The 21,047-nt window shown below is 38.2% G+C and overlaps 5 protein-coding genes and 1 long non-coding RNA gene across 7 annotated transcripts; 3 read left to right on the forward strand and 3 right to left on the reverse strand.

The window, feature by feature from the left end:
- Positions 1–2,833: 2,833 nt before the first annotated feature.
- Positions 2,834–3,278, reverse strand: LOC106317380. Its single transcript, XR_001265119.1, has 2 exons — positions 3,226–3,278; positions 2,834–3,126 (listed from the first exon to the last, which is right to left on the reverse strand). It is a non-coding gene; the product is annotated as an uncharacterized LOC106317380 (long non-coding RNA).
- Positions 3,279–4,321: 1,043 nt separating this feature from the next.
- Positions 4,322–6,350, forward strand: LOC106318818 (ribulose-phosphate 3-epimerase, chloroplastic-like). Of its 2 annotated transcripts, none has more exons than XM_013756956.1 (10): positions 4,322–4,606; positions 4,780–4,894; positions 4,971–5,111; positions 5,189–5,302; positions 5,386–5,464; positions 5,552–5,661; positions 5,749–5,805; positions 5,884–5,953; positions 6,041–6,099; positions 6,201–6,350. In XM_013756956.1, exons 1-9 carry the CDS (start codon positions 4,515–4,517, stop codon positions 6,088–6,090), a joined length of 828 nt encoding a protein of 275 aa, XP_013612410.1. In that variant the 5' UTR covers positions 4,322–4,514; the 3' UTR covers positions 6,091–6,099; positions 6,201–6,350. The 2 variants fall into 2 exon arrangements, with proteins under 2 accessions (XP_013612410.1, XP_013612409.1); XM_013756955.1 differs by having other exon boundaries at positions 4,324–4,606; positions 6,211–6,350.
- A 56-nt stretch (positions 6,351–6,406) lies between these two features.
- On the forward strand, positions 6,407–8,920 carry LOC106318817 (protein NEN1). The gene is made up of 6 exons (XM_013756954.1): positions 6,407–6,746; positions 6,848–7,005; positions 7,122–7,168; positions 7,607–7,670; positions 7,770–8,419; positions 8,488–8,920. Exons 1-6 carry the CDS (start codon positions 6,482–6,484, stop codon positions 8,717–8,719), a joined length of 1,416 nt encoding a protein of 471 aa, XP_013612408.1. The 5' UTR covers positions 6,407–6,481; the 3' UTR covers positions 8,720–8,920.
- A 1,422-nt stretch (positions 8,921–10,342) lies between these two features.
- On the reverse strand, positions 10,343–13,169 carry LOC106313308 (transcription factor TGA2). Its single transcript, XM_013751093.1, has 9 exons — positions 13,016–13,169; positions 12,195–12,361; positions 12,035–12,109; positions 11,896–11,955; positions 11,732–11,809; positions 11,587–11,638; positions 11,234–11,505; positions 10,893–11,138; positions 10,343–10,802 (listed from the first exon to the last, which is right to left on the reverse strand). Exons 2-9 carry the CDS (start codon positions 12,249–12,251, stop codon positions 10,656–10,658), a joined length of 987 nt encoding a protein of 328 aa, XP_013606547.1. The 5' UTR covers positions 12,252–12,361; positions 13,016–13,169; the 3' UTR covers positions 10,343–10,655.
- Positions 13,170–13,763: 594 nt separating this feature from the next.
- On the forward strand, positions 13,764–16,784 carry LOC106318497 (probably inactive leucine-rich repeat receptor-like protein kinase At5g06940). Its single transcript, XM_013756501.1, has 2 exons — positions 13,764–16,107; positions 16,200–16,784. The coding sequence occupies exons 1-2, from the start codon at positions 13,779–13,781 to the stop codon at positions 16,541–16,543; spliced, it is 2,673 nt and encodes an 890-aa protein (XP_013611955.1). The 5' UTR covers positions 13,764–13,778; the 3' UTR covers positions 16,544–16,784.
- On the reverse strand, positions 16,633–20,093 carry LOC106318498. The gene is made up of 8 exons (XM_013756502.1): positions 19,882–20,093; positions 18,277–19,317; positions 18,014–18,200; positions 17,735–17,935; positions 17,483–17,656; positions 17,245–17,409; positions 17,050–17,163; positions 16,633–16,976 (listed from the first exon to the last, which is right to left on the reverse strand). Exons 2-8 carry the CDS (start codon positions 19,302–19,304, stop codon positions 16,677–16,679), a joined length of 2,169 nt encoding a protein of 722 aa, XP_013611956.1. The 5' UTR covers positions 19,305–19,317; positions 19,882–20,093; the 3' UTR covers positions 16,633–16,676.
- Positions 20,094–21,047: the final 954 nt, after the last annotated feature.

Genomic DNA, 21,047 nt, shown 5'->3' on the forward strand with positions numbered 1-21,047 from the left:
TTTTAACAGTTTTAGTAATTTATAGCCGTTTGTAAAAATTCAAAATATAACATATACATAAAAAATCTAAATTTTTATTATATGGTTATTGTGGTTGTTTAATTTATTTAATAGTATAAAATTAAACAAATATGATAGAAGATACACTATTTTTTTTATTAAATCTTTATTATTCAAAATCATTAATTATCATATATACTTTAGCTACATTAGGCAATTCCGTAAATTTTATTTAAGAAAATAATAAAGTACATTAATGATGAATTTATTGTTAGTTTAATAAAAAACTTATTATATAATTAGATGGACCAGCATATTTCTCTAATGGTTCTAAGAATCATCCTAGTGATGACATGTGGCTACAAAAAAAAGTTGTAATGCTTCTCAAATAATATATAGGGGATTGTGCCACCAATTTTTTTAACAACAAATATTGTGCCACCACTTTTCTCTGATTAATCACTAGGAATTTGGAACACGCCCTAATCTTTTTCTAGGTACGTGATCAGCTGCTCTTCCATTAAGAAACGAACTAAAAACACAATACAACCAACTCTCTATGTTAAACCAGTGACTCGACTTCTTTGCGCCTCAACTGGTGTTGATTATTGTCAATATAGTCAATAAATCGTTATTTATATATTTAAAAAGACATAATGAGCCCAAATAGTCACAATATTGTAGATTAGATGACATCTGGACTGGAGAGAATATAAATAATGGATTAGTGGAACATTTGAAATCTGAAAGAGAAAGCATGTTCAGTCTTTTTTAGATAAGATAGGATTTGAACTAGAAACCAAGATAAAAAAGCGAAATGTGGGAGAGCCTCGAGCGATAATAAGGCTGTCACATACGTGGAAAGACAGACGAATGAGCCCAAAAACGTGTACCATGCAAATATACTGGCTACCTAACCTCCTGCCAGGGACTCGACACATCACGTATCTGCCATATTTGTTTTGTTTTGTAATGGTGAATGGCTGATAAATACCGGAGCAGCCAAATGAATTAATGGAACAAGGGAGCAACATTTGTAAAAGACAAATATTATTTTATGATTAATTTTTTTTCTAGGCTTATTAAGTTATTTTAATCAAATGAAATTGAATATAACATAATCAAAACATTTTCTCTTACAAAATGTTAATTAGAGGAACATGCATGTGGTGATATTCTAAAGCCTAATAATGCTCGTCTACACGAAGACATGCGTGATGGAGCCCTAATGCCAAATATGATTGGAAACGTTCATCTCCTGTTGGAGATCTCTTGTGCAATAAAATTTGAACTTGGGTTTTTCAATTTCACAGAACATCTTTCTAAATGCAACAAAGAAATTGTCGAAATTTTATTCAGAAAGATTTCATGATCTGCAGAAAAAATTCTATAAATATTTTATAGAATATACGTTGAAATGAATTAAGCTTTATATGTACCTTTTTGTCATGAGCAATGAGTAGCACGAAAATTATTTGCTGACCTGGTAAAGTTTGTCTGATAACGAAAACCGAATCTTTATAGATGTTGTCTTCTTGTTTTTACTATGTGATGTTGATTGTTGTCTGAACGGTAAAATGAAGTAGACGTTCAGAAAAAGGAGTAAGTCGCTCGATGTTTTGCGTGAAAGAATCATATAGCAAAAGCAGCTATTTATAAATTGAGAGGTAAATCGACCTAAGTTTATTAGATCTATAATAGTTAGTGTTGCGAAATTATTCATAACCGTGTATACAAGCTCATGATTGATCATCACTTATAATAGCATTAATATACATATTTTTTTATCATATGGTAATAGACAGAGAAAAATAATAAGACCGATTTCACTTTTAAAAAGTATTTTCAGGGAGGAATGGACATAGATTGAATATCTAAAATTCTGGAAGCATTCGTGATGTTATCTGATGTATTTTTCGAGTAATTAATTACATAGATACCCGAATATTTGGTGTTCCGAATACTCAATGTTTTATATTTTTAATCGGGAAGACGACCTATTTCCACACCAGAACTATCGTATACTCCCTCTGTTTTTTATTGTAACTAGTTTTAGATGAATGCACAAATATTAAGAAAGTTATTAATTTTTCCAAAAATAGCATTTGATATATAAATTAGGTGTAGTTAAACCAATCATAAATAAGTATATATTATTTGATTGGTAACACTATACCCAATAAAAGTAAAAATTACTTAAATTATGAAAGCTACTTATATTTTGAAACAAACAAATTTTGCTTAAACTACTTACAATAAAAAACAGAGGGAGTATTAACAAATGTACACAATCTTTCAATTTCGTTGTAATTGCACACCACTTAAGTATAACAACCTATATTTCCACACACCATAAAAACTGGTTTCCACACACATTAAAATTTGGTTGGTTTTAATGGTTTATGACATGAAGTGATAGTAAACCAGTTTGTATCGATTGATAGTGGTATAGCCTGACCCAAACGAAGATCCTACTAGGGATCCATTTAAACCCGACCCGAAACCATTTTAAAAGCCCCAAAATCGATTTCAATCCTTTAAAATCCTAAAATCTAAAAATTCAGAAAGTGTATTTGTATGTATGTGTTAGTTTGTTGGTTCAAAATCATAATTGACTTAAAATAATTGAGTAAATACATAAGAAAAAGAAGTAGATTTGGTCAAGAATCGTGAAAAGAAAAAAACTGAAGCGGAGGTTAGGGATTCCTAGAAATATTGACGAGGAAGAAGATGAGGACGTTTACGTCATTTTACATTAACTAAAGACACAAGGAAAAAAATGTTGCTCCATCATGGATTCGAACTCGGAATGTTAAGCTGTTACAGGAGCACATAAACCAATGGACTATGCTTGATTCTTGTGTTTCCCCGTCATATAATAATATATATACTAAAATACACAAAACTAATGAGAAACAGCCATAGATCTAGCTTGATCCAGAGGCGAAGAGAAACATAGGTGAATCGAAGACGTTGTAAGGCTCCCAAACCTTGATTGAAGGTCCGATCGTGAGGGTCCCAACACGGTTCTTCTTCTCTTCAGTCCGCATTAACGCCTTCATCTTCTTCCTCTTTGATTTCTGTTTCACTCTACATTCACATCAGTCCATGACTCCATTATCGTTTCTGCAAAACAGAGAGACACAGAGTCAATAGTAGAGAGAGACAGAGAGAAAACACACTATTGAGAGAGAGAGAGATAGAGGCAGAGAATTGCGAAATTACCTGATTGAAGCCAAGCAGAGGAGCAACAACGTGGAGGAGCAACGACACGAAAGAGATAGAGGATTTAATTGTATTGGGTTGATTTAATCTGGTTTATATTCTCTACTTGAGTCAAAATCGGGTCGTTTTGGTTTAGTTAAGTTAGCCGGTGGTTAACTTTTGGGTTTAAGGAACACCAACCAACTTTAAACCGCTATTTGTCGGTATTGGTTCATCTTTTAAAGTTTAGGGAGAAATAAGTTTCGAACTTTTATTGCATGTGGAAATAGGTTGTTATACATAAATGGTGTGCAATTATGACGATGTTGAAAGTTTGTGTACATTTGTTACTATATGATAGTTCTGGTGTCTTTTTAATCGGATATCCAATTTAATCCGTACAAATAAAATAAAACATCTAAAAATAATAGAAAATAATAATACTTTATTACAAAATTATTTACTTTTAAGAATTCTAATACCTAATATAATAAATTTAATAGATAAAATATTATAAAACTTACGTAAAATATAATAACCATAGAATTTATATATATATATATATATCTCTTTAAATATATGTATATACGCATATAGCATATCGGATCAGATATCCGTTCTTTAAAAATATTTGTGATTTGTTTCGTTTCTTATGGATATTACATGGTATTTGTTTGTTTCGTAAAGTTACAAATATCAGAATTTTTTTGGTTCAAATCAAAATGAATAACAAATCGAATCGATGTCTATGGATATTATACTTGGCCCTACATTCAGCAACGTATGATTCATATCAGTCAATTTAGAGCCAAAAATAAAATAAAATAAACTATGCAATATCTGAAAACAAATTGCCATCCTACACCAAACCAAACCCGGTTTGACGATACCATGATTCCTAATTGGTATCGGAAAACGTCGTACCGAGACATAAGAACCGTGAATAAATTTAATTACCAAAGTAACCCTAAAGCTAAAACAATCTGAACTCATCTGGAATCGATATCTATTAAGAGTCCCTTGGGAGCCACTGAGAGGCACAAGTCAGCAATGGAGAGCCAAGCATTGGAGATAAGCTACTCACATCTCCCACAAGCCCTACGTCACACGTGGCGACTCCTCGGATCTTCAGACCTCCTCTGTCCGAACAAAAGTCGAGATTTTTATTGTTTTTTTTTCCCTCTTGTTTGAGAGTCAAGAGAGACTTGGGAATAAGAAGAAGAAGAAGAAGAGGCTCGGAGATATCGAAGGTTTGACTTTCTCTCACAACCCACCAAATCTACAGTGAGCGATTAGTTATTTGAGTGGACATGTCGAGCTTAGCTGCTTCGTTGGTCACTGGGGTTGGCCTGAGACCGGAAAGGCCGATTCTTTATCAGCGCACTTCGTTTCCTTCCTCGAGGTAACATGTTAGCATGATGGGTTGCTCGAAAGTTAGAATCTTGATCCGAATTGTTTGAGTTCAAACCCCAGAGAGAGAGATAAAGTTGTCTCTTTTAATGTACCCCAAGTGTTTGTGGAAATGCTTGAACCAATATGTATTAAGAGATGATTTGTTATATGACTTTTTCTTAGAAGGAACACTCATGGTGTTGTCAAGGCCTCAGCTCGGGTTGATAAGTTCTCCAAAAGCGATATCATTGTCTCTCCATCAATCCTATCAGCCAACTTCTCCAAACTGGGCGAGCAGGTTTGGTTTAACCACTTTCCAAATGCTTCTCTAGTTTTGCTGTTTTTACATTCCTGTGTTTTTGGTTTTCCGTCAGGTGAAAGCTGTTGAGTTAGCAGGTTGCGACTGGATTCACGTTGATGTGATGGACGGTCGTTTTGTTCCCAACATTACTATTGGACCGCTAGTGGTTGACGCTCTGCGCCCTGTGACAGATCTTCCACTGGATGTTCATCTTGTAAAGCTTGATACTTCCCTTTTGCTTTACTGTTTCCTGAGTTCGTCTGTTAATTTTTAGATGCCCTCTTATGTTAGATGATAGTGGAGCCTGAGCAGAGAGTGCCGGATTTCATCAAAGCAGGTGCAGATATAGTTAGTGTACATTGTGAGCAGTCCTCTACCATCCATTTGCATCGGACAGTCAATCAAGTAAGATTCTTTAACCTGTTTTTCAATACTTGTTGTAGACAGACACTCAATTAATCGAACAATGTGATGTTGATTGAATGTAGATTAAAAGCTTGGGAGCTAAAGCTGGAGTTGTGCTTAATCCTGGCACTCCGTTGAGTGCAATTGAATATGTATTAGACTGTGAGGCTTCTGCACATGCTGAACATTATGCACTTTAGTTATCGGTAAAACTGTTCTGATCGGATTCTCTTTTGCTTGTGGCATCAGCGGTTGATCTGGTCTTGATAATGTCTGTGAACCCTGGGTTTGGTGGGCAGAGCTTTATCGAAAGCCAAGTTAAGAAAATAGCAGACTTGAGAAGAATGTGTGTGGAGCTGGTAATACATCTATCTACTTAGCTTCATTTCAAGTTTATTTTGCAACCTAACCAGAAGCTTTACCATTGGCTTGGGTGTTTGCTGCAGGGAGTAAACCCATGGATTGAAGTGGACGGTGGAGTCACTCCCAAAAATGCTTACAAGGTGAAGAATCTTGAAACAGTATGCCTTTAAAAAAAATACAGAATCATGAATCTTTTGTTCATGGTTGTTTTTAAAAAGGTTATTGAGGCTGGAGCAAATGCTTTAGTTGCTGGATCAGCTGTCTTTGGAGCCAAAGACTACGCCGAAGGTATCTACACATTGTCTCCTCCCTGTTAAGTGAACTATACATGATCCTATTCTGACATTGTTGTCTCCTCGTTTCTACTACTTGCAGCTATAAAAGGAATCAAAACTAGCAAGAGACCAGAGACTGTGGCTGTGTGAAATTAGAAGGTAGTTTGAAGTAAAGTTAGCTCTCCTCATGTTTGTTTATGATTCAGTCTCAAAATCAAGACCTTACTCGGTGTGTTTACTGTCTCTCTAATCTTTTGAAGATTCTTGCAGAGAAGCTTGGAACAACCTCGGAACAATGGTTACTTTGACATGTAAAAGAGGCAAGGAATGTGTACAAAGCACTCTTTGTAAAAACACAATTTCAAAAGACCAAAACCCTAAAAAGTAAATTTTATTTTCACTTTGCGTAACGAAGTGGTCAAAGTAACCTCAGCTTCATATAATCTCATATCCCATTGATGATCCTATTCAGAAACAAAAGTTTAAAGCTTTTAACATTAACCGCTCAACTCAAGTAAAAAAAAAAAAAAACAACTCTTTGATGGATAGATCCGAGATCGCCTTCTTCGACGTTGAGACAACAGTTCCAAAGCGAGGCGAGCGTTTCGCGATTCTAGAGTTCGGGTCAATCCTGGTATGTCCAAGGAAGCTCACGGAGCTAAGAAGTTACACGACACTGGTCCAACCCGCGGATTTGAGTCTCATATCCACTTTATCCGTTAGATGCAACGGTATTAGCCGCAACGACGTCGTTTTGGCGCCTCTGTTCTCTGACATTGCTGATACCGTCTACGACATTCTCCACGGTTTGAATTACAAATACATACAAAAGTGCTAATCTTTCTGGATTTAAATGTCAAAAGATTAAAGTTTTTTTTTTTGTATTATTATAATATTGCTGTTGCAGGGAGGATATGGGCAGGGCACAACATATTGAGGTTTGATTGTGCTAGGATTAGAGAAGCTTTTGCTGAGATTGGTCGTCAGCCTCCTGAGCCTAAAGGTGCTATCGACTCCTTGGCTTTGCTTACTCAGAGGTTTGGTAGGAGAGCTGGTGATATGAAGGTATACAAGATCACAGTGTTGGATGATGGATTTTTTTTTTTTTGAACTCTTGGTTTTGTGTGTTCAAGGTGATGGTTTGAGGAGTTTTTATCATGTGTGTGCTTTTGTTTCTGTAGATGGCAACTTTGGCTAGTTATTTCGGACTTGGCAAGCAAACTCATAGGTATGTCACAGTGTTCTAAAAATTGGTATATGCCGCGTAAGCTCTGTCTAGCTACAAATCGAACATAAACGAAACAATTTTTTAGACCGATTTTTGAAAAAAGTCGGTTTAAGGGTTTCCGCCTAATCAATAATCTCATATAAAACGCTTTAACTGCCGCATACAGTGGCGGATGTAGGATTATTTTTTGGTGGGGGCAAATCTTATATAACCTTAAAAAATATAGCTAGAAAATGATATTTACTAAGAAAAAATAACTAAAATTTAAGAAGATTAAATAGTTTATGAAAATTTCATGGTGGCACTCCTCTCCTTGGGTAGTGTAGGTTCGCCACTGGCCGCATAGCGATTTCTTGAACATTACAGCATTTGGGATCTAGTTCTTTATCATAAACATCAAAAGCTGTTGAGCTCTGATTGTTTGCATCTTTTTTTCAGGAGCCTTGACGATGTTAGAATGAATCTTGAGGTTCTCAAATATTGTGCTACAGTCTTGTTCTTGGTATGTTCTCTTTAGTACCGTTTCCTAATGGCTCCTTGCAAGCAATTTTTTTTTTTTTAAATTGGATTTAATCAGAGGCAATGCTTATATATTTCTCAGGAGTCTAGTCTCCCAGATGTTCTTGTAGATAAATCAGTATCTCCTACAGAAACTACTAGTTTAAGGAGACATCTCAGAGCATCTTCTTCTTCTGGCGAGGATAATACACTGATAACCCCTTTTACCCTACCTTCCATTGGTGAGAACAGTGTAGCTCAGCCAGACCCGTTTAACATGAACTTCTTGAGGAATGAAATGGCTTCAGACAACAACCTTCCGTTAGACACTCTAATGGAAGAAGAAGAGAATCAACCATCTGATACTGTTGTTGTCTCCGCAAATACAAGTGACCGTGAAGGATTCTTGTCCCCTGATGCGATATCTCTTTCAAACATCAGAGCGGTTCTTGTCCCGTTTTATCACGGAAGCCAACTAATGAGACTAAAGCTCCTCCACGGCGACTCCTCCCCTCTGCAGCTCTACTGTTCTTGTCTGAAAATAAGGTTTGGAATCAGCGGGAAGTTTCTAGACAACTCTGGGAGAAGGAGATTAAACTTTGTTGTCGATCTGAACCCAAGGCTGTGCAGTATACTCGAAGCATGTGACAGCAATGCGCAGAAAGTGTCTGTTGATTCAGGTTCCTCTTCTGACTGGAACACGGTGGTGAGTCCAGTGAAGGGGTTAGTAAACTACCCTAACGCAAGGATACAGTAAGTTAAGTTAACCCTCTCCCTTTCTGGTTTCTTGCTATAGTTACTCACTGATTAGTTTCTTGCAGTATACCGACGGAGATAAGTGGAGATGCAGCTCGGTATGCTATAGAGGTGCACCAGAGAGAGTCCGGTGGAGATACTCAGAAGCTGATCTTCAGCAACCCGAGCGCAGAGGAGCTTGAAACATTGCTGAAGCAGGGAAGTGTTGTTGATGCGTTCCTGTCTCTGGAACCGTATGATTATCAGCAGAAAGCTGGAGTCCGTCTCGTTGCAAAAAAGTTGGTTATGCACTCGTAAATCAGAAAAGTGGAGCTTAGTGGATGAAGGAATACACACACACACACACACTGTATTCATGTAGTTTGAGATTCTGTACATAAAAAAATTATGAAATAAAATACAACACAAGCTTGATGAATGGTTTCTTTTGTGTCGACCTCCCTTAGTATATTACTTAATTCTCTTTCATATTTTCGATGTAGGATATTCTCTGCAATACAATGCGTGATAGAATGAAAATTTGCAATCTGAAGACACTGCCACAAATTAATACAAGTCAAAAAAGAAATCTAAAAGGGCAACTTAGTATTCATTTATGGAGTATAAGGTCAAAGAAAAAAAGAAGACTCTATAGTATAGTGGCTGCTTCTGTTTCAGCTCAAGCCAAAATTTCCTGCAACAAGTAATCTTATATATTTTGACTCGGTGAATTAAACTACGGAAAAAGAGGTTAGTGACTCGGTGAATGAATCTTTAAAAGTTAGGTGAATATTAACACCTAAGTGGTAAGTGAACTGTCTAATATGTTAATTGTCTGGTGGCCAATCTTTGTTAGCACGCAACCGTCATTCTCGGATATTTTGACTTTAAGGTACATTTGCTAGTAGTTAACACACGTTTAACAGTAGTTCACACACTACAACTCGGAAACTTTCAGTTTTTGTATCCTAATCTCTTCCTCTCAGCTCTCTCTATATATATAAGATTACAAGTGCATGTCTATATTTCAACATCACAAAACAAAAGAAAAATTGAAGATCTAGTCATACCTCATTCTCAAGACCCAAAATCATAAAAGATGGATCAGAAGGAACTAGACCAAATGCGGAAGGTAGTTAAGGAGTTAATGAAAGAACTAAAAGCGATGGCCATGGCAAGAAAAACTGTGGATGTAGAGTCATACATCCTCAAGACCAAAATCAAGAATATTAAGGAGGAGCTAGACCATAAACGGAAGGTAGTTAAGGAGTTGGAGATGGATCATCTCATTTGCGATCTCGAAAATGGTCTTCGTAGCCTTGATGACCTTTCTCAAACCGAGGTTCATGATTTAAAATCATATACAAGTGAGAAGATTGCATGGTTTGAGAGAGAGATAGGTAGGCGATCACATCCTTCTACAAGTGTCAACGAGCCAATTCTTGGGGATGATATCCCAAAGGCTTCAGATGTTGCACCTGAAGGTGGACCTTCTTCCCTCCCATCTGATGACAATGAAGACATGAAGACACGTGAAGGAGAGAGCAGCAAATCTGGTGGTGCAGACGATGCCTAATGAAGTAGCTGTCGTATGATTAAATTAACCAATGTTGTCTTGAAATAAAGTTGTTGTTGTTGTCTTTGCATTCTCGTTTCATATTTCTAGTTTTTGTTGCTTTGGTCAAGCTTCGGTCATGTTTCTTGTTGTGTCTTAAACCTAAATAATGGAATGTTTATTTGCTAATATATGGAAACTAGTAAGGAAAAATATGAAAAGCTAATTCATATCTTTATTTGCTATTTTCTTTTTGGGTCTTTTGGTGAGCTCTCTATTCAGGGATTATAAAAGATGTTCCACTAGGAATAGTTCACATGTAATAATCTGAATGATTTTAGTTATATACCCCTTTGCTTTTAACAACTTTAATCACAATTCTTTTGAACAATTCTAGTTGTCTTTGATAATAAAAGACTCAAATACATTACATTGGTAGTAATTCTAATTATAAAAGATATGTATACACTTTGAGGCTTCCCAAATGCTACAGAAAAGAAACCTCTACAGCTAATCAAACAACATCAATTACTACTACCAACCATTTAGAAACCTTACAGACAAGAAAAATACTCTTATTCGTTTATGGATTGCTAAGACACGCATCTAACAAAGTTAATGTAAATAGTCTTTCCTGGTTTGTGTGTCCATATGAATTTTGTACAGCTGAGTTGAGCGAGTGACCAACATTCAAGTTTGTCACTCTCTAGGCCGAGCAAGCCATAAAGAGCTGAGAGCTCGTAGCCTCGAGGAGTAATCATGAATCGCAAGTAAAGCACGCGCTGACTGTCTCGTTGTTAATACTCTTATCATCTGTTGCAATGTCTGTAACCTCAAATTATCAGCCTGCCACCACCACCAACCAAAGTGAACATTATCTTCTTAAAGACATTTACATATTAAATAACACAATAATGTCAAGATTTTTTGTTGTACCTGGCGGATAAAACCTTCGAGGGTACCTAACTTCCCCATCGCCATGGCCATCTGACCCATATAGCTAGCTACATTACCTGATGAGCTTGAACCAAGAGTCCCGCTAGATAAAGTATCAGCTAGCGACTGTTGTAAGCTCTCCATCCCTTGTGACAAAGCATCTTCTGCCTGCTGCGATGTCTCTTGCAAGCTGTTTATCCCCATCACTTGTCTCTCTGTCATTGGCTCCAACTGATTCACCAGAAGCTGTTTTTTTTTTGCACAAACATTATTATTATTATTATTATTATTATTATTACTGAAGCAGATGAAGAAGACAAAATGGGAGTTTGGGAACTGACCTTGAGGATTTCGGATGAACGGAAGCCACCAAGCCACAAGAAACATCTCTCAGCCGGTGTTTTCCACATACCGTAAAGCAAGTGAAAGACATCGCTCTTAGCTGCGTTGCTCTTTATCCTGAAAAGCTCCTCGTAGTGAGCCATCACGCCGTCTACTATTATTAGAAGCTCACCGTCGCCTGCATGCGCGTTTAGAGCAGACCTCAGCTCGTTCATTCTCTTGTTCTTTTCTTCCAGCCACCTTGAGTATTCAGCATCAAACGCCAACGCCCCTGAAAGAATAAAAAAGTTATACATATCACAATCCAAACATTGAACCAGTAAGATAACTGATTGAGAATAAGCAAACCAACCATTTCCACCGGTAGAATGGGCCTGGTCTCCTGTGCTTGAAATGAAGACACCCTACAAGCGAGAAAACATTCATTTATGTATACAGAATCACAAAAAGTTAACAATATATATATAAAAAAAAAAGAGAAGAAAATGAATTGGAACCTGTTGTCTTGCTCTTTGCAGCTCCTGCTCAAGCTGTGTAAGCTTCAAGCGGCTATTCTCCAGCTGCTGAACATATGCCTATGGATGGAGCAATTAAAAAGTACTTAGGGGTGAACCATTTCAGAAAACAAGAAACAAAGAACCAATTGAAAGATATTTATTACCTTCTTCCTCAGTCTGCTTTTCCTTGCTGCCTCGCGGTTTTGAGCAAGCCTACGAACGGTCTATGGATTCAAAATAAAAAGATTATAACGTTGGATCAATAAAAATGGCTTTTGAATCTTATAGAGATGGAGATATTACCTTTTGATCCAACTTGTTCTTGGATCGTTCACTAGAATCAGAAGCAGCAGTGTTGTTCACTAGTGCTCCCTCAGACTGCATTAAATTTAACAAACATAACAATTTACTTTACACTGAAGAACATAAAGTGAGAGGAATATTTCAGAGGTTATGAGCTAACCCCAAGATCTCTGTCTCCATCTGTTGAGACATCGGTTATTGGACTCATATCAGCCATATTACTTTCTGTACTAACACACTTGATGGCTAAAGACAATATCCACTTGTGGCGGCCTCTCTTGCAGTACAAAATTCTCGAGACTTCTCTTGCAGTAACACAGATTCAAACTATATGAAGAAGACACTGCTAAGATTAAGACAAGTTAAAAAGAAAAGATTCTACAAGGTCAAAGAAAAGAAAAAAACACTCTCTAGAATAGTGGCTGGTTCTGTTTCAGCTAATCAAGCCATAAAGAAGAATGCTAGAGATTCCTTTACTTATTCAACACACAAATGCCAAAAGCCTCACAAACTCAAGAACATAGGAACCTTTTTTGCTTAACAGACTGATTAAAATAACGCATCAAATGTATGCAAAATCATGTAAAGAGGCTGAATAAATGTGGATATCACTTGAATTAAGAGAAACTATTAGCAAAAACAAATGAAGACCCTCCCTGAGTTATACCATTCTACTAGCAAACTCGTTGGCGCGGAGCAATAAAATCAAAACTATCATCATCTATCACCAGCAAATGAAGCTGCAGGTATTGAATTCAAGCCAAGCAATTACCAACTGAACATCTAATCTAACTCTCAAACAGAATTAACGGTACCATCCAAAAAAAAGAAGAAGCAAAAGCTCTTTTGAAAGGTTCTGAAAGTCAACTAAGTTAACTTCAGAGGCAAAAGACAAAGTTACAGAGTACTTCTATATGACTGTGAAACAAAGAAGAAAACCCTAGAAAAAAGGAACTTGCTTTCGAGGAAGAAAGGTCACACCTTGAAAAATGAAAACCTTTTTGTGTGCTGCAGAGGAAGTCCACTGTAAAAAGGTTGGCTTTTGAAATCGGATTTGGAATCGGAAGCAGAGAGAAGAGAGAGAGAGAGAGAGGATCCGAAATGTCCAATCTCCGACACGTTTTGTCCTAAATAATCTCTACCAGTTCCTACCCGAAAGAACACCTTTGATGAATTTAACGGAAATTTTCATTTTGAACCCCCTATGTTTTCTGTTTTTCCATAACTAACTCCACTCTCTTATAATTACAAAACCACCCTGTTTTATTATTTAAAAATTCTAAATCCAAAGTAGATTATAATACGTCACTGCTTTCCTCGACCATTCAGATAAGCCGATCAGACAAGTCCAGTTTAGTAAGATTAATTAAAAGATTTAATGTTTTATAAAAAAGGATCGAATTGATTAAAAAAAAAAAACTAAAAGCCAGAAGCTTATAGAAAGGACTGAACACTCTCACTTAGCCAGAAGCTTATAAAAAGGACAACTGATGAGAAAAAAAAGCTAAAAGCGTGTTCGCAGGTTATGTGAGTGGTACAACTAGTAGGTAAAAGTCAGCGTGGCGAAAGCCTCTACCTTAGCTAGAAGGTTTCAAGCTCGAAAAGAATCTAAAACTCGTGAGAGACACACTACGCCACGTGGACCAGCTTTTATTAAATGCATTTGTTGACAAAAAGAGAGTTTATTACAACTGTTGTCTTATTCGAAAAATGATTACACTCTCTCTCTTTTTACTCATCAATAATGCTTTTAATTCTCACTCTCGTCACTCACTCACACTCCAATCACTCTCTCAGCAGATCTTCTTCATTCTCTTTAATGGCCACCCCCAGATTCAACCACCAGTTCTCAATCTCATTGGCTCTCTCCTGCTTCTTCCTCACAACCTTCTCTTTCACGGAAGACGTCGAACTCACTTCCCTCCTCAGATTCAAATCCTCCATCGACGATCCAAAGAACTCTCTCTCAGCCTGGTCCAACACCTCTTCTTCTTCTTCACACCACTGTAACTGGACCGGCATCACTTGCACCAGAGCTCCTTCTCTCTACGTCTCCTCCATCAGCCTCCAAAGCCTAAACCTCTCCGGCGAAATCTCCGACTCTGTTTGCAACCTCCCTTACCTCACTCACCTCGACCTCTCTCGAAACTCCTTCAACCAGCCCATCCCGCTTCACCTCTCCGCGTGTCTCACCTTAGAGACTCTCAATCTCAGTACCAATCTCATCTGGGGAACGATCCCTGATCAGATATCTGAGTTCAGTTCATTGAAAGCTCTTGACTTGAGTAGTAACCATGTAGAGGGTAAGCTTCCAGAAGGTTTAGGGTCGCTACTCAATCTCCAAGTTCTCAACTTGGGGAGTAATCTGTTAACCGGTCTCGTCCCTAATGTAATAGGGAAGCTAAGAGAGCTTCTTGTTCTTGATTTGTCTGAGAACAGTTATTTAGTTAGCGAGATCCCTTCTTCTATTGGGAAGCTAGACAAGCTCGAACACCTTCTCCTCCACAGGTCAGGCTTCCACGGAGGGATCCCCACTTCGTTTGCCGGTTTAACGAGCTTAAAAGTATTGGACTTGTGTCTCAACAACCTCACCGGTGAGATCACTCGTTCTTTAGGGACTTCTTCTCTTAAGAGCTTGGTCTCTCTCGACGTGTCTCAGAACAAGCTAACAGGCTCTTTCCCTGGCGGCGTGTGCAGTGGGAAGAGCCTTGTTAGCCTCTCGCTCCATTCTAATTTGTTCCAAGGTTCGTTGCCTAGCTCTATCGGTGAGTGTCTTAGTCTTGAGAGGCTTCAAGTGCAGGAGAACGGATTCTCTGGTGAGTTTCCGGTTAAGCTATGGTCGTCACCGAAGATTAAGATAATTAGAGCTGGTGATAATAGATTCACAGGTCAAGTTCCTGAGTCTATCTCTTTGGCTTCATCACTAGAGCAAGTTGAGATAGATAACAACTCATTCTCCGGTGAGATCCCACACGGTCTTGGACTTATCAAGAACTTGTATAAGTTCTCTGCTTCTGAAAACAAGTTTGATGGAGAGTTACCAACAAACTTCTGCGACTCGCCTTCCCTCAGCATTGTCAACATCTCTCACAATACTCTCTCAGGGAAGATCCCTGAGATCAAGAACTGCAAGAAGCTTGTCTCTTTGTCTCTTGCAGGGAATGGTTTTACCGGAGAGATACCAAAATCGCTAGCTGAGTTACACGTTCTGACATACCTTGATCTGTCTGCTAATAAGCTCACCGGTTCGATCCCTCGAGAGCTGCAGAGCCTGAAGCTCGCTCTCTTCAACGTGTCGTACAATAAGTTATCAGGCGAGGTGCCTCCCTCTCTTGTCTCCGGCTTGCCCGCTTCCTTCCTGCAAGGCAATCCGGGGCTTTGCGGCCCCGGTTTGCCTCGTTCCTCTTGCTCCTCTGGCCGGTCTAGCTTCCGTATAGCCTTGTTGTTGGTTCTGATATGTTTAACACTCGCTCTCGCAGCTTCCTTCTTCATCTCGTATCGATACTACAAAAAGAAAGCTCAGTGTAAGAGTGCTTGGCGGTCGGAGTTTTATTACCCTCTCAGACTAACCGAGCAGGAGCTGATGAAAGCGGTGAATGAAAGCTCCCCTTCCGACCTATACGTCCTCAGTTTATCTACTGGGGAGCTAATAGCTGTGAGGAAGTTAGTGAACTCGAGGAACATATCATCAAAAGCCCTCAAAGCCGAAGTGAGAACCGTAGCGAAGATACGTCACAAGAACGTTATTCGAATCCTTGGTTTTTGTTTCACAGACGAGCTGATCTTCTTGATATACGAGCACGCGCAAAACGGTAGCTTGCACGATACGCTATCAAACCCTGGCGGTGGTGATCAGCTGCAGTGGGGGGTTAGGTTGAAGATAGCGTTAGGTGTTGCTCAAGCGTTGGCTTACATTAGCAAAGACTATGAGCCTCATTTGCTCCACAGGAATCTTAAGTCGAGAAACATTCTCTTGGATAAAGATTTTGAACCCAAGATTAGTGATTTTGCTCTTGACCATATCGTTGGAGAAGCTGCGTTTCAGACCTACTACTCCTGCTATACTGCACCAGGTACAGTGTCAACTGTCAAGTGATCATACTGATTGTGTGTGTGTCTGTATACTTCTACTGATTGTGTTTTTTTTTTCTTTGATTGTATTCAGAAAACAATTACAGCAAGAAAGCAACAGAAGAAATGGATGTTTACAGTTTTGGAGTTGTACTACTAGAGCTTGTCACGGGGCAGAGAGCAGAAGAAGGAGAGTCTCTTGACATAGTGAAGCAGGTGAGGAGGAAGATAAACTTGACGAATGGAGCTGCTCAGGTTCTTGACCAAAAGATCTTGTCTGACTCTTGCCAATCAGATATGCTGAAGACCTTAGACATTGCTCTCAACTGCATCGCCGTCGCTGCGGAGAAACGGCCTTCACTGCTTCAAGTTATCAAAGCGCTTGAGGGTATAATAATAAGCTCAGCTTCAACTGAAAAGCTTCCAGTTTCAGCATAAACAATAAAAGCCAAGAGAGAGACCATTTTATTCGCTCTAGTTTTTTTTTTTTACTAAAAAAAATCAAGATTGTATGTTTTGTTTGTGGAGTGTGTGTGTGTGTGAATGTACATCTTATGATGAGCTTTTGGTTTTAGATTTCTCCAAGGAGTCTGTATCTTTCGTTAGTGGGAGAGAAACTAAGGTTGTCCTTTTCTTCAACTCCTTTGATGATTTTGTAGTATGGAGGAGATCTTGATGTTTCTGTCTCTTCATTGTTGTTGTTGTTGTATACTATGTTTTGTATCATGGAAACCTTAAGGTTGTCACTGAACTCTGCAACCATATCTGTCAACTGTGCACTAGTTGGAAGATAGTACTGAACCGGATCGACTTGTCTAGGAAAGTTTCTAGTTGCCTCTCCTCCTGATGAGCTTCTACTCTCAGTTATGCTCTGAAAACACAAACAAAACAACATAGTTTTAGCAATAGTTCTTATCTAATCATTAAAGGACTGAAAAATCAACCTGCATGTTGAGCTCCTCAAGAACACTTCCTGGGACAGGGTATGGGCAGAACTCATCTGGTGTGAAGTTGCATAATATCCTTTTTATCAAACTCAAACCAATTGATGGGCAGACCTGCAAACACACACAAAAAAATATTAAACCAAGAGACTATTTATAATCACAAGCTTAAGAGTGTTAATAAGCATACATTACCTCATCTCTGGTGGAACTGTCTACAAGCATTTCTTTTGGTAGCATAAGGAGATCACTCAATTCATTAAGCAAGTGGAAGGGTTTAAATGTCTCATCTCCTCTTTCCGCAGAATGATCATCATCGATCTCAAAGATGTCTGTAAGTAATCTTGACCAGTATCCAACCTATATTAACCTTATGTTAGCTAGCATACATAGCTCATGGCGCTTGTAATGTACAACTTCATTATGTGAATACCGTGTTTTTTAGTTTAACGCCAGATTCAAAGCTCAAAACGCCTGCTGGAATTGGGAGAACTCTTGGGTCACAAATGGGATCAGAGTCAGGATCAGTTGGTATCTGATGAGCCGACTCACGGAGAATGGCATTGAACATAGCCACATCAAGTCTTGCTATGCATTGCTCCATAACCTTTAGTTAGACATAACATGTCAGCTAATTTCAAAAAACACCATTCCAATAGAAGAAGAAAAGGAAAAAGTTATGTACCATTCTTGTCAACACATGTAAACAACCACATGCTTCTTGAACAGGACACAGCCGTTGAAGAGCCTCCTCAAAAGCTTTTCTCCATAGGTTTACAGAAAAGCTCTCTTGTAACCTGTCACATGTTGCTGGCTCTGAAAAATTCCCCATCATTTCACACTTTGTGGAGCCTACTCCTTGAGGTTTCATATGAACCATCATTACCTAAAACAAAGAGTGGGAATATAAAGCTATTTAATATCTGCACCTAAAGCTATTTAATATGGCTTTTTGAGTTTTTACCTGTGACCATATGGAACCAACAGTTTTTGTGAATAAACATGATTCAACTCTTCTTAGTGCACCTATCAGAGTTCTAGCATCTGTCCAATCTTCTTCAAGCCAGTTTGATCCATTTAGATTTGTGCCACCAAACTCATATGAAATAATCTCTCTCAACATGACAGTGTTGGACAACCAGAAAGTTAACCTGATCCAAGGAATAGACAAAGCAACATAATAAGGTTAATCAGATCCTATAGAAAACTAAAATGTAATTTAATTACCTTGATACATCGCTTCCACATGACTTCAACACCAAGTAAAGACCAGATGCAATGTTTTTGGCAACTGAGATCAACTTGTTTTCACTCTGATTCTTTCTAGCAAGTGCGTAGAGTCTAGAAAGGTCACGTGCAGGTCTGTGCAGCTCGTGTTCCGAGCTCCCATGCTCTGGAAACACAGAGTAGAGCGACATCTCAAGAGTAGCCACCTCTCTCAGCTCTTCTTCAAGTTCCTCTATTCGAGACTCCAATGTCCCAATCTTTTGAGTCAAGACTTCATTTCCTTTGTCTTCCTTGTCCACAGGTGCTTCATTGTCATTGTCACTTTCTGTGTTATTATTCAACGCATCTTCAAACTTGTCATCTTCTTTTGCATCTTCAAAAGGAGTGTCATCAACCGCTTCAGGAGAGAAACTCTTCTTACTCTCAGAGCTGCTTCTATAAGAGGAGCTGCTTCTATAAGAGGAGAGATCAGACAAAGCTTTTGCCTGACTCTTACTGGATCTCACCGTCTTTCTAGCAGTGCCGTGGAAGGTGTTGGATCGAGATCTAACCGAACCGGCATTGGTTCGTCCCTTTGATGCTAAGGGTGTTATATCCTGAGAGCTTCTGCTTTTGGGAACCCTAGATTGCCTTTCTGACTTCTTCTTATCTTCAGGGGAAAACAGATCACCTCCTTGAGAAGAAGAGACAGAACCATCATTGTTTGTTTCGGTACCTGATTCGTCATTGTAATCCATCATCAGAGTCTCATCATTCCTTGGCTTCTCGTTGGCATCGTCCATGTAATGAAGGTTCAGGTTTTCATAGACTTCAGAAGACTCGGATCCAGTTGTTGAATCGTTTAGAGCGAGTGTAGAAGGATCAGAAGCAGTTGCATCTAGAACTCTTGAAACAAGCTGAGCAGCATTCAATGGTTTGACTCCATTGGCTTTGCTAGTGGGCTGCTGTTTCTGATCTTTCTTTGCCAAAGTGGAACTGGTTCTTGGCTTTGAGGTAGTTGAAGTTCTTGGCCTCTCGAATCTTTTCATCTCCTTCTTCTACCTGAAAATAAAACAAGAAATAATAACAACCATAACATTATTGGCAGCAGAAATCAAGAAAATGAATTGTCTTAAGACATTTTAGCCATTCATTTTAAAAAAGAATAATAATAATAAGAAGAACAGAATTTGATGAAGTCTTGAGAAGCAAGGCAAGAGAACATGACCACCGACTCAAATGTCAGACATTATTGTAGCTTGGTAATAACTCGTGACAGCAACACATGTTTCCACATTGACAAACAAACATTTCATTCATTCATGAGAATCACAATAGTTTCATGATTATCTAATTATATAAGAAACAATACAAAGTTAAATTACCAACTTGTGCAGACAGTAAGTAACACGACACAAGTAATGCATTACTAAGTAACGTACGAGCACGTCTTTATCTTATTATTTAATTAGTTAGAGACTAATAAAAAAAAAAAAGTCTCTTCCTCTCTCTCTTTCGACATTACAATGTCGGAAAAAGGATCGACGATGATCGGATTCAAATGAGATCGATCATGATGATGATAATGTAAATGAAAATCTGAAAGATGCATTGTATACAACAAACCTGAGACGTGAGATCCAAGTTGATGATGATCTGAAGAATCAGGATGATCCAGAAAAAAAAGAAGAGAAGAGGAAACTGGGGAGGAGGAGATGTAATTGTTTTTGTGGGAGTTTCTGCAGAGAATATAACAGTTTGTTGTGAGTTTGACTCTCGGGTTTATAAGAGGATTAACGTGTTGACAATTCTCTCTCTCTCTCTCTCGTTTTGGATCGGTCGGTGATTTGTTTAATCAATCGGATATAGAGGATCGGTTACACCTAGAGACAGATGCTACGTCGTGATCTTCCCACTTCCGTATTTTTTGTATCATTCAAATTTAATATTTCATCGATCCCAAAAAGGCTGAAAAAGCTAGTGAAACAAATAAATATGAACGAATAATGGTCCTTTTTTTTTGTAAAACAAATATGTGAAAATTGAGTGGTAAGTAAAAGTAAAATTTACAAAGGAAGCATTTATTTTATTACTGAAAGCGAAAATCTAAGCAACTTGTTCCTTCCAAATGTGGCAAAAACAAATCATGTGTTGGACATTTCTTGAATCACATGGATGTGTCTATCTATCTGCAAAGTGCTTAGACAAGTGAATTATGCCCGTGGGACCTTAATAATGTGTGATATCCTATGGATTACAAAGTTGGGAGAAGAGAACATATCTGGAGCTACAATCTCAACTCTAGAGGAATCATCAAATACTGAGCCGAATTAACGACATTTCTTCTGGTGATTACGAGATCTAGGTCCGGAGCCACTGTCTTCAGTAAGGCTTTCTCAGGCATTGATTCAAAATCTTTTTTTGTTGAACAAGAATGTGATGTCTCATAACTACATAGAGAGCAGAGGAGAAGTAAATGACAATGAAACCAGACTCGGTGTGGCTAGAATCGTTACGGTCAAGTTCTTGTGCTGATCTGCAACCTTCTTGTTGAGAAGAGAGTGCAACGATCCTACTAAATAGTTTAGCTCAATAAGCTTTATTAATGGCTCAAGATTCATTATCACCCGATTTATTTAACTCTATAAAATAAAACTTTCACTAGTTAGTGGCTCAAGATTCATTATCACTCAGATTTACTTACTCTATAAAATAAAACTTTTCACTAGTTAATGGTTTTGCTCTGTTTATGTGGTGCCCTACTCGAGCGTTGCTAGCCGATCGATCAAAAC

Source organism: Brassica oleracea, chromosome C9 (genome assembly GCF_000695525.1).
Source record: "Brassica oleracea var. oleracea cultivar TO1000 chromosome C9, BOL, whole genome shotgun sequence".
Lineage (NCBI taxonomy): Eukaryota > Viridiplantae > Streptophyta > Magnoliopsida > Brassicales > Brassicaceae > Brassica > Brassica oleracea.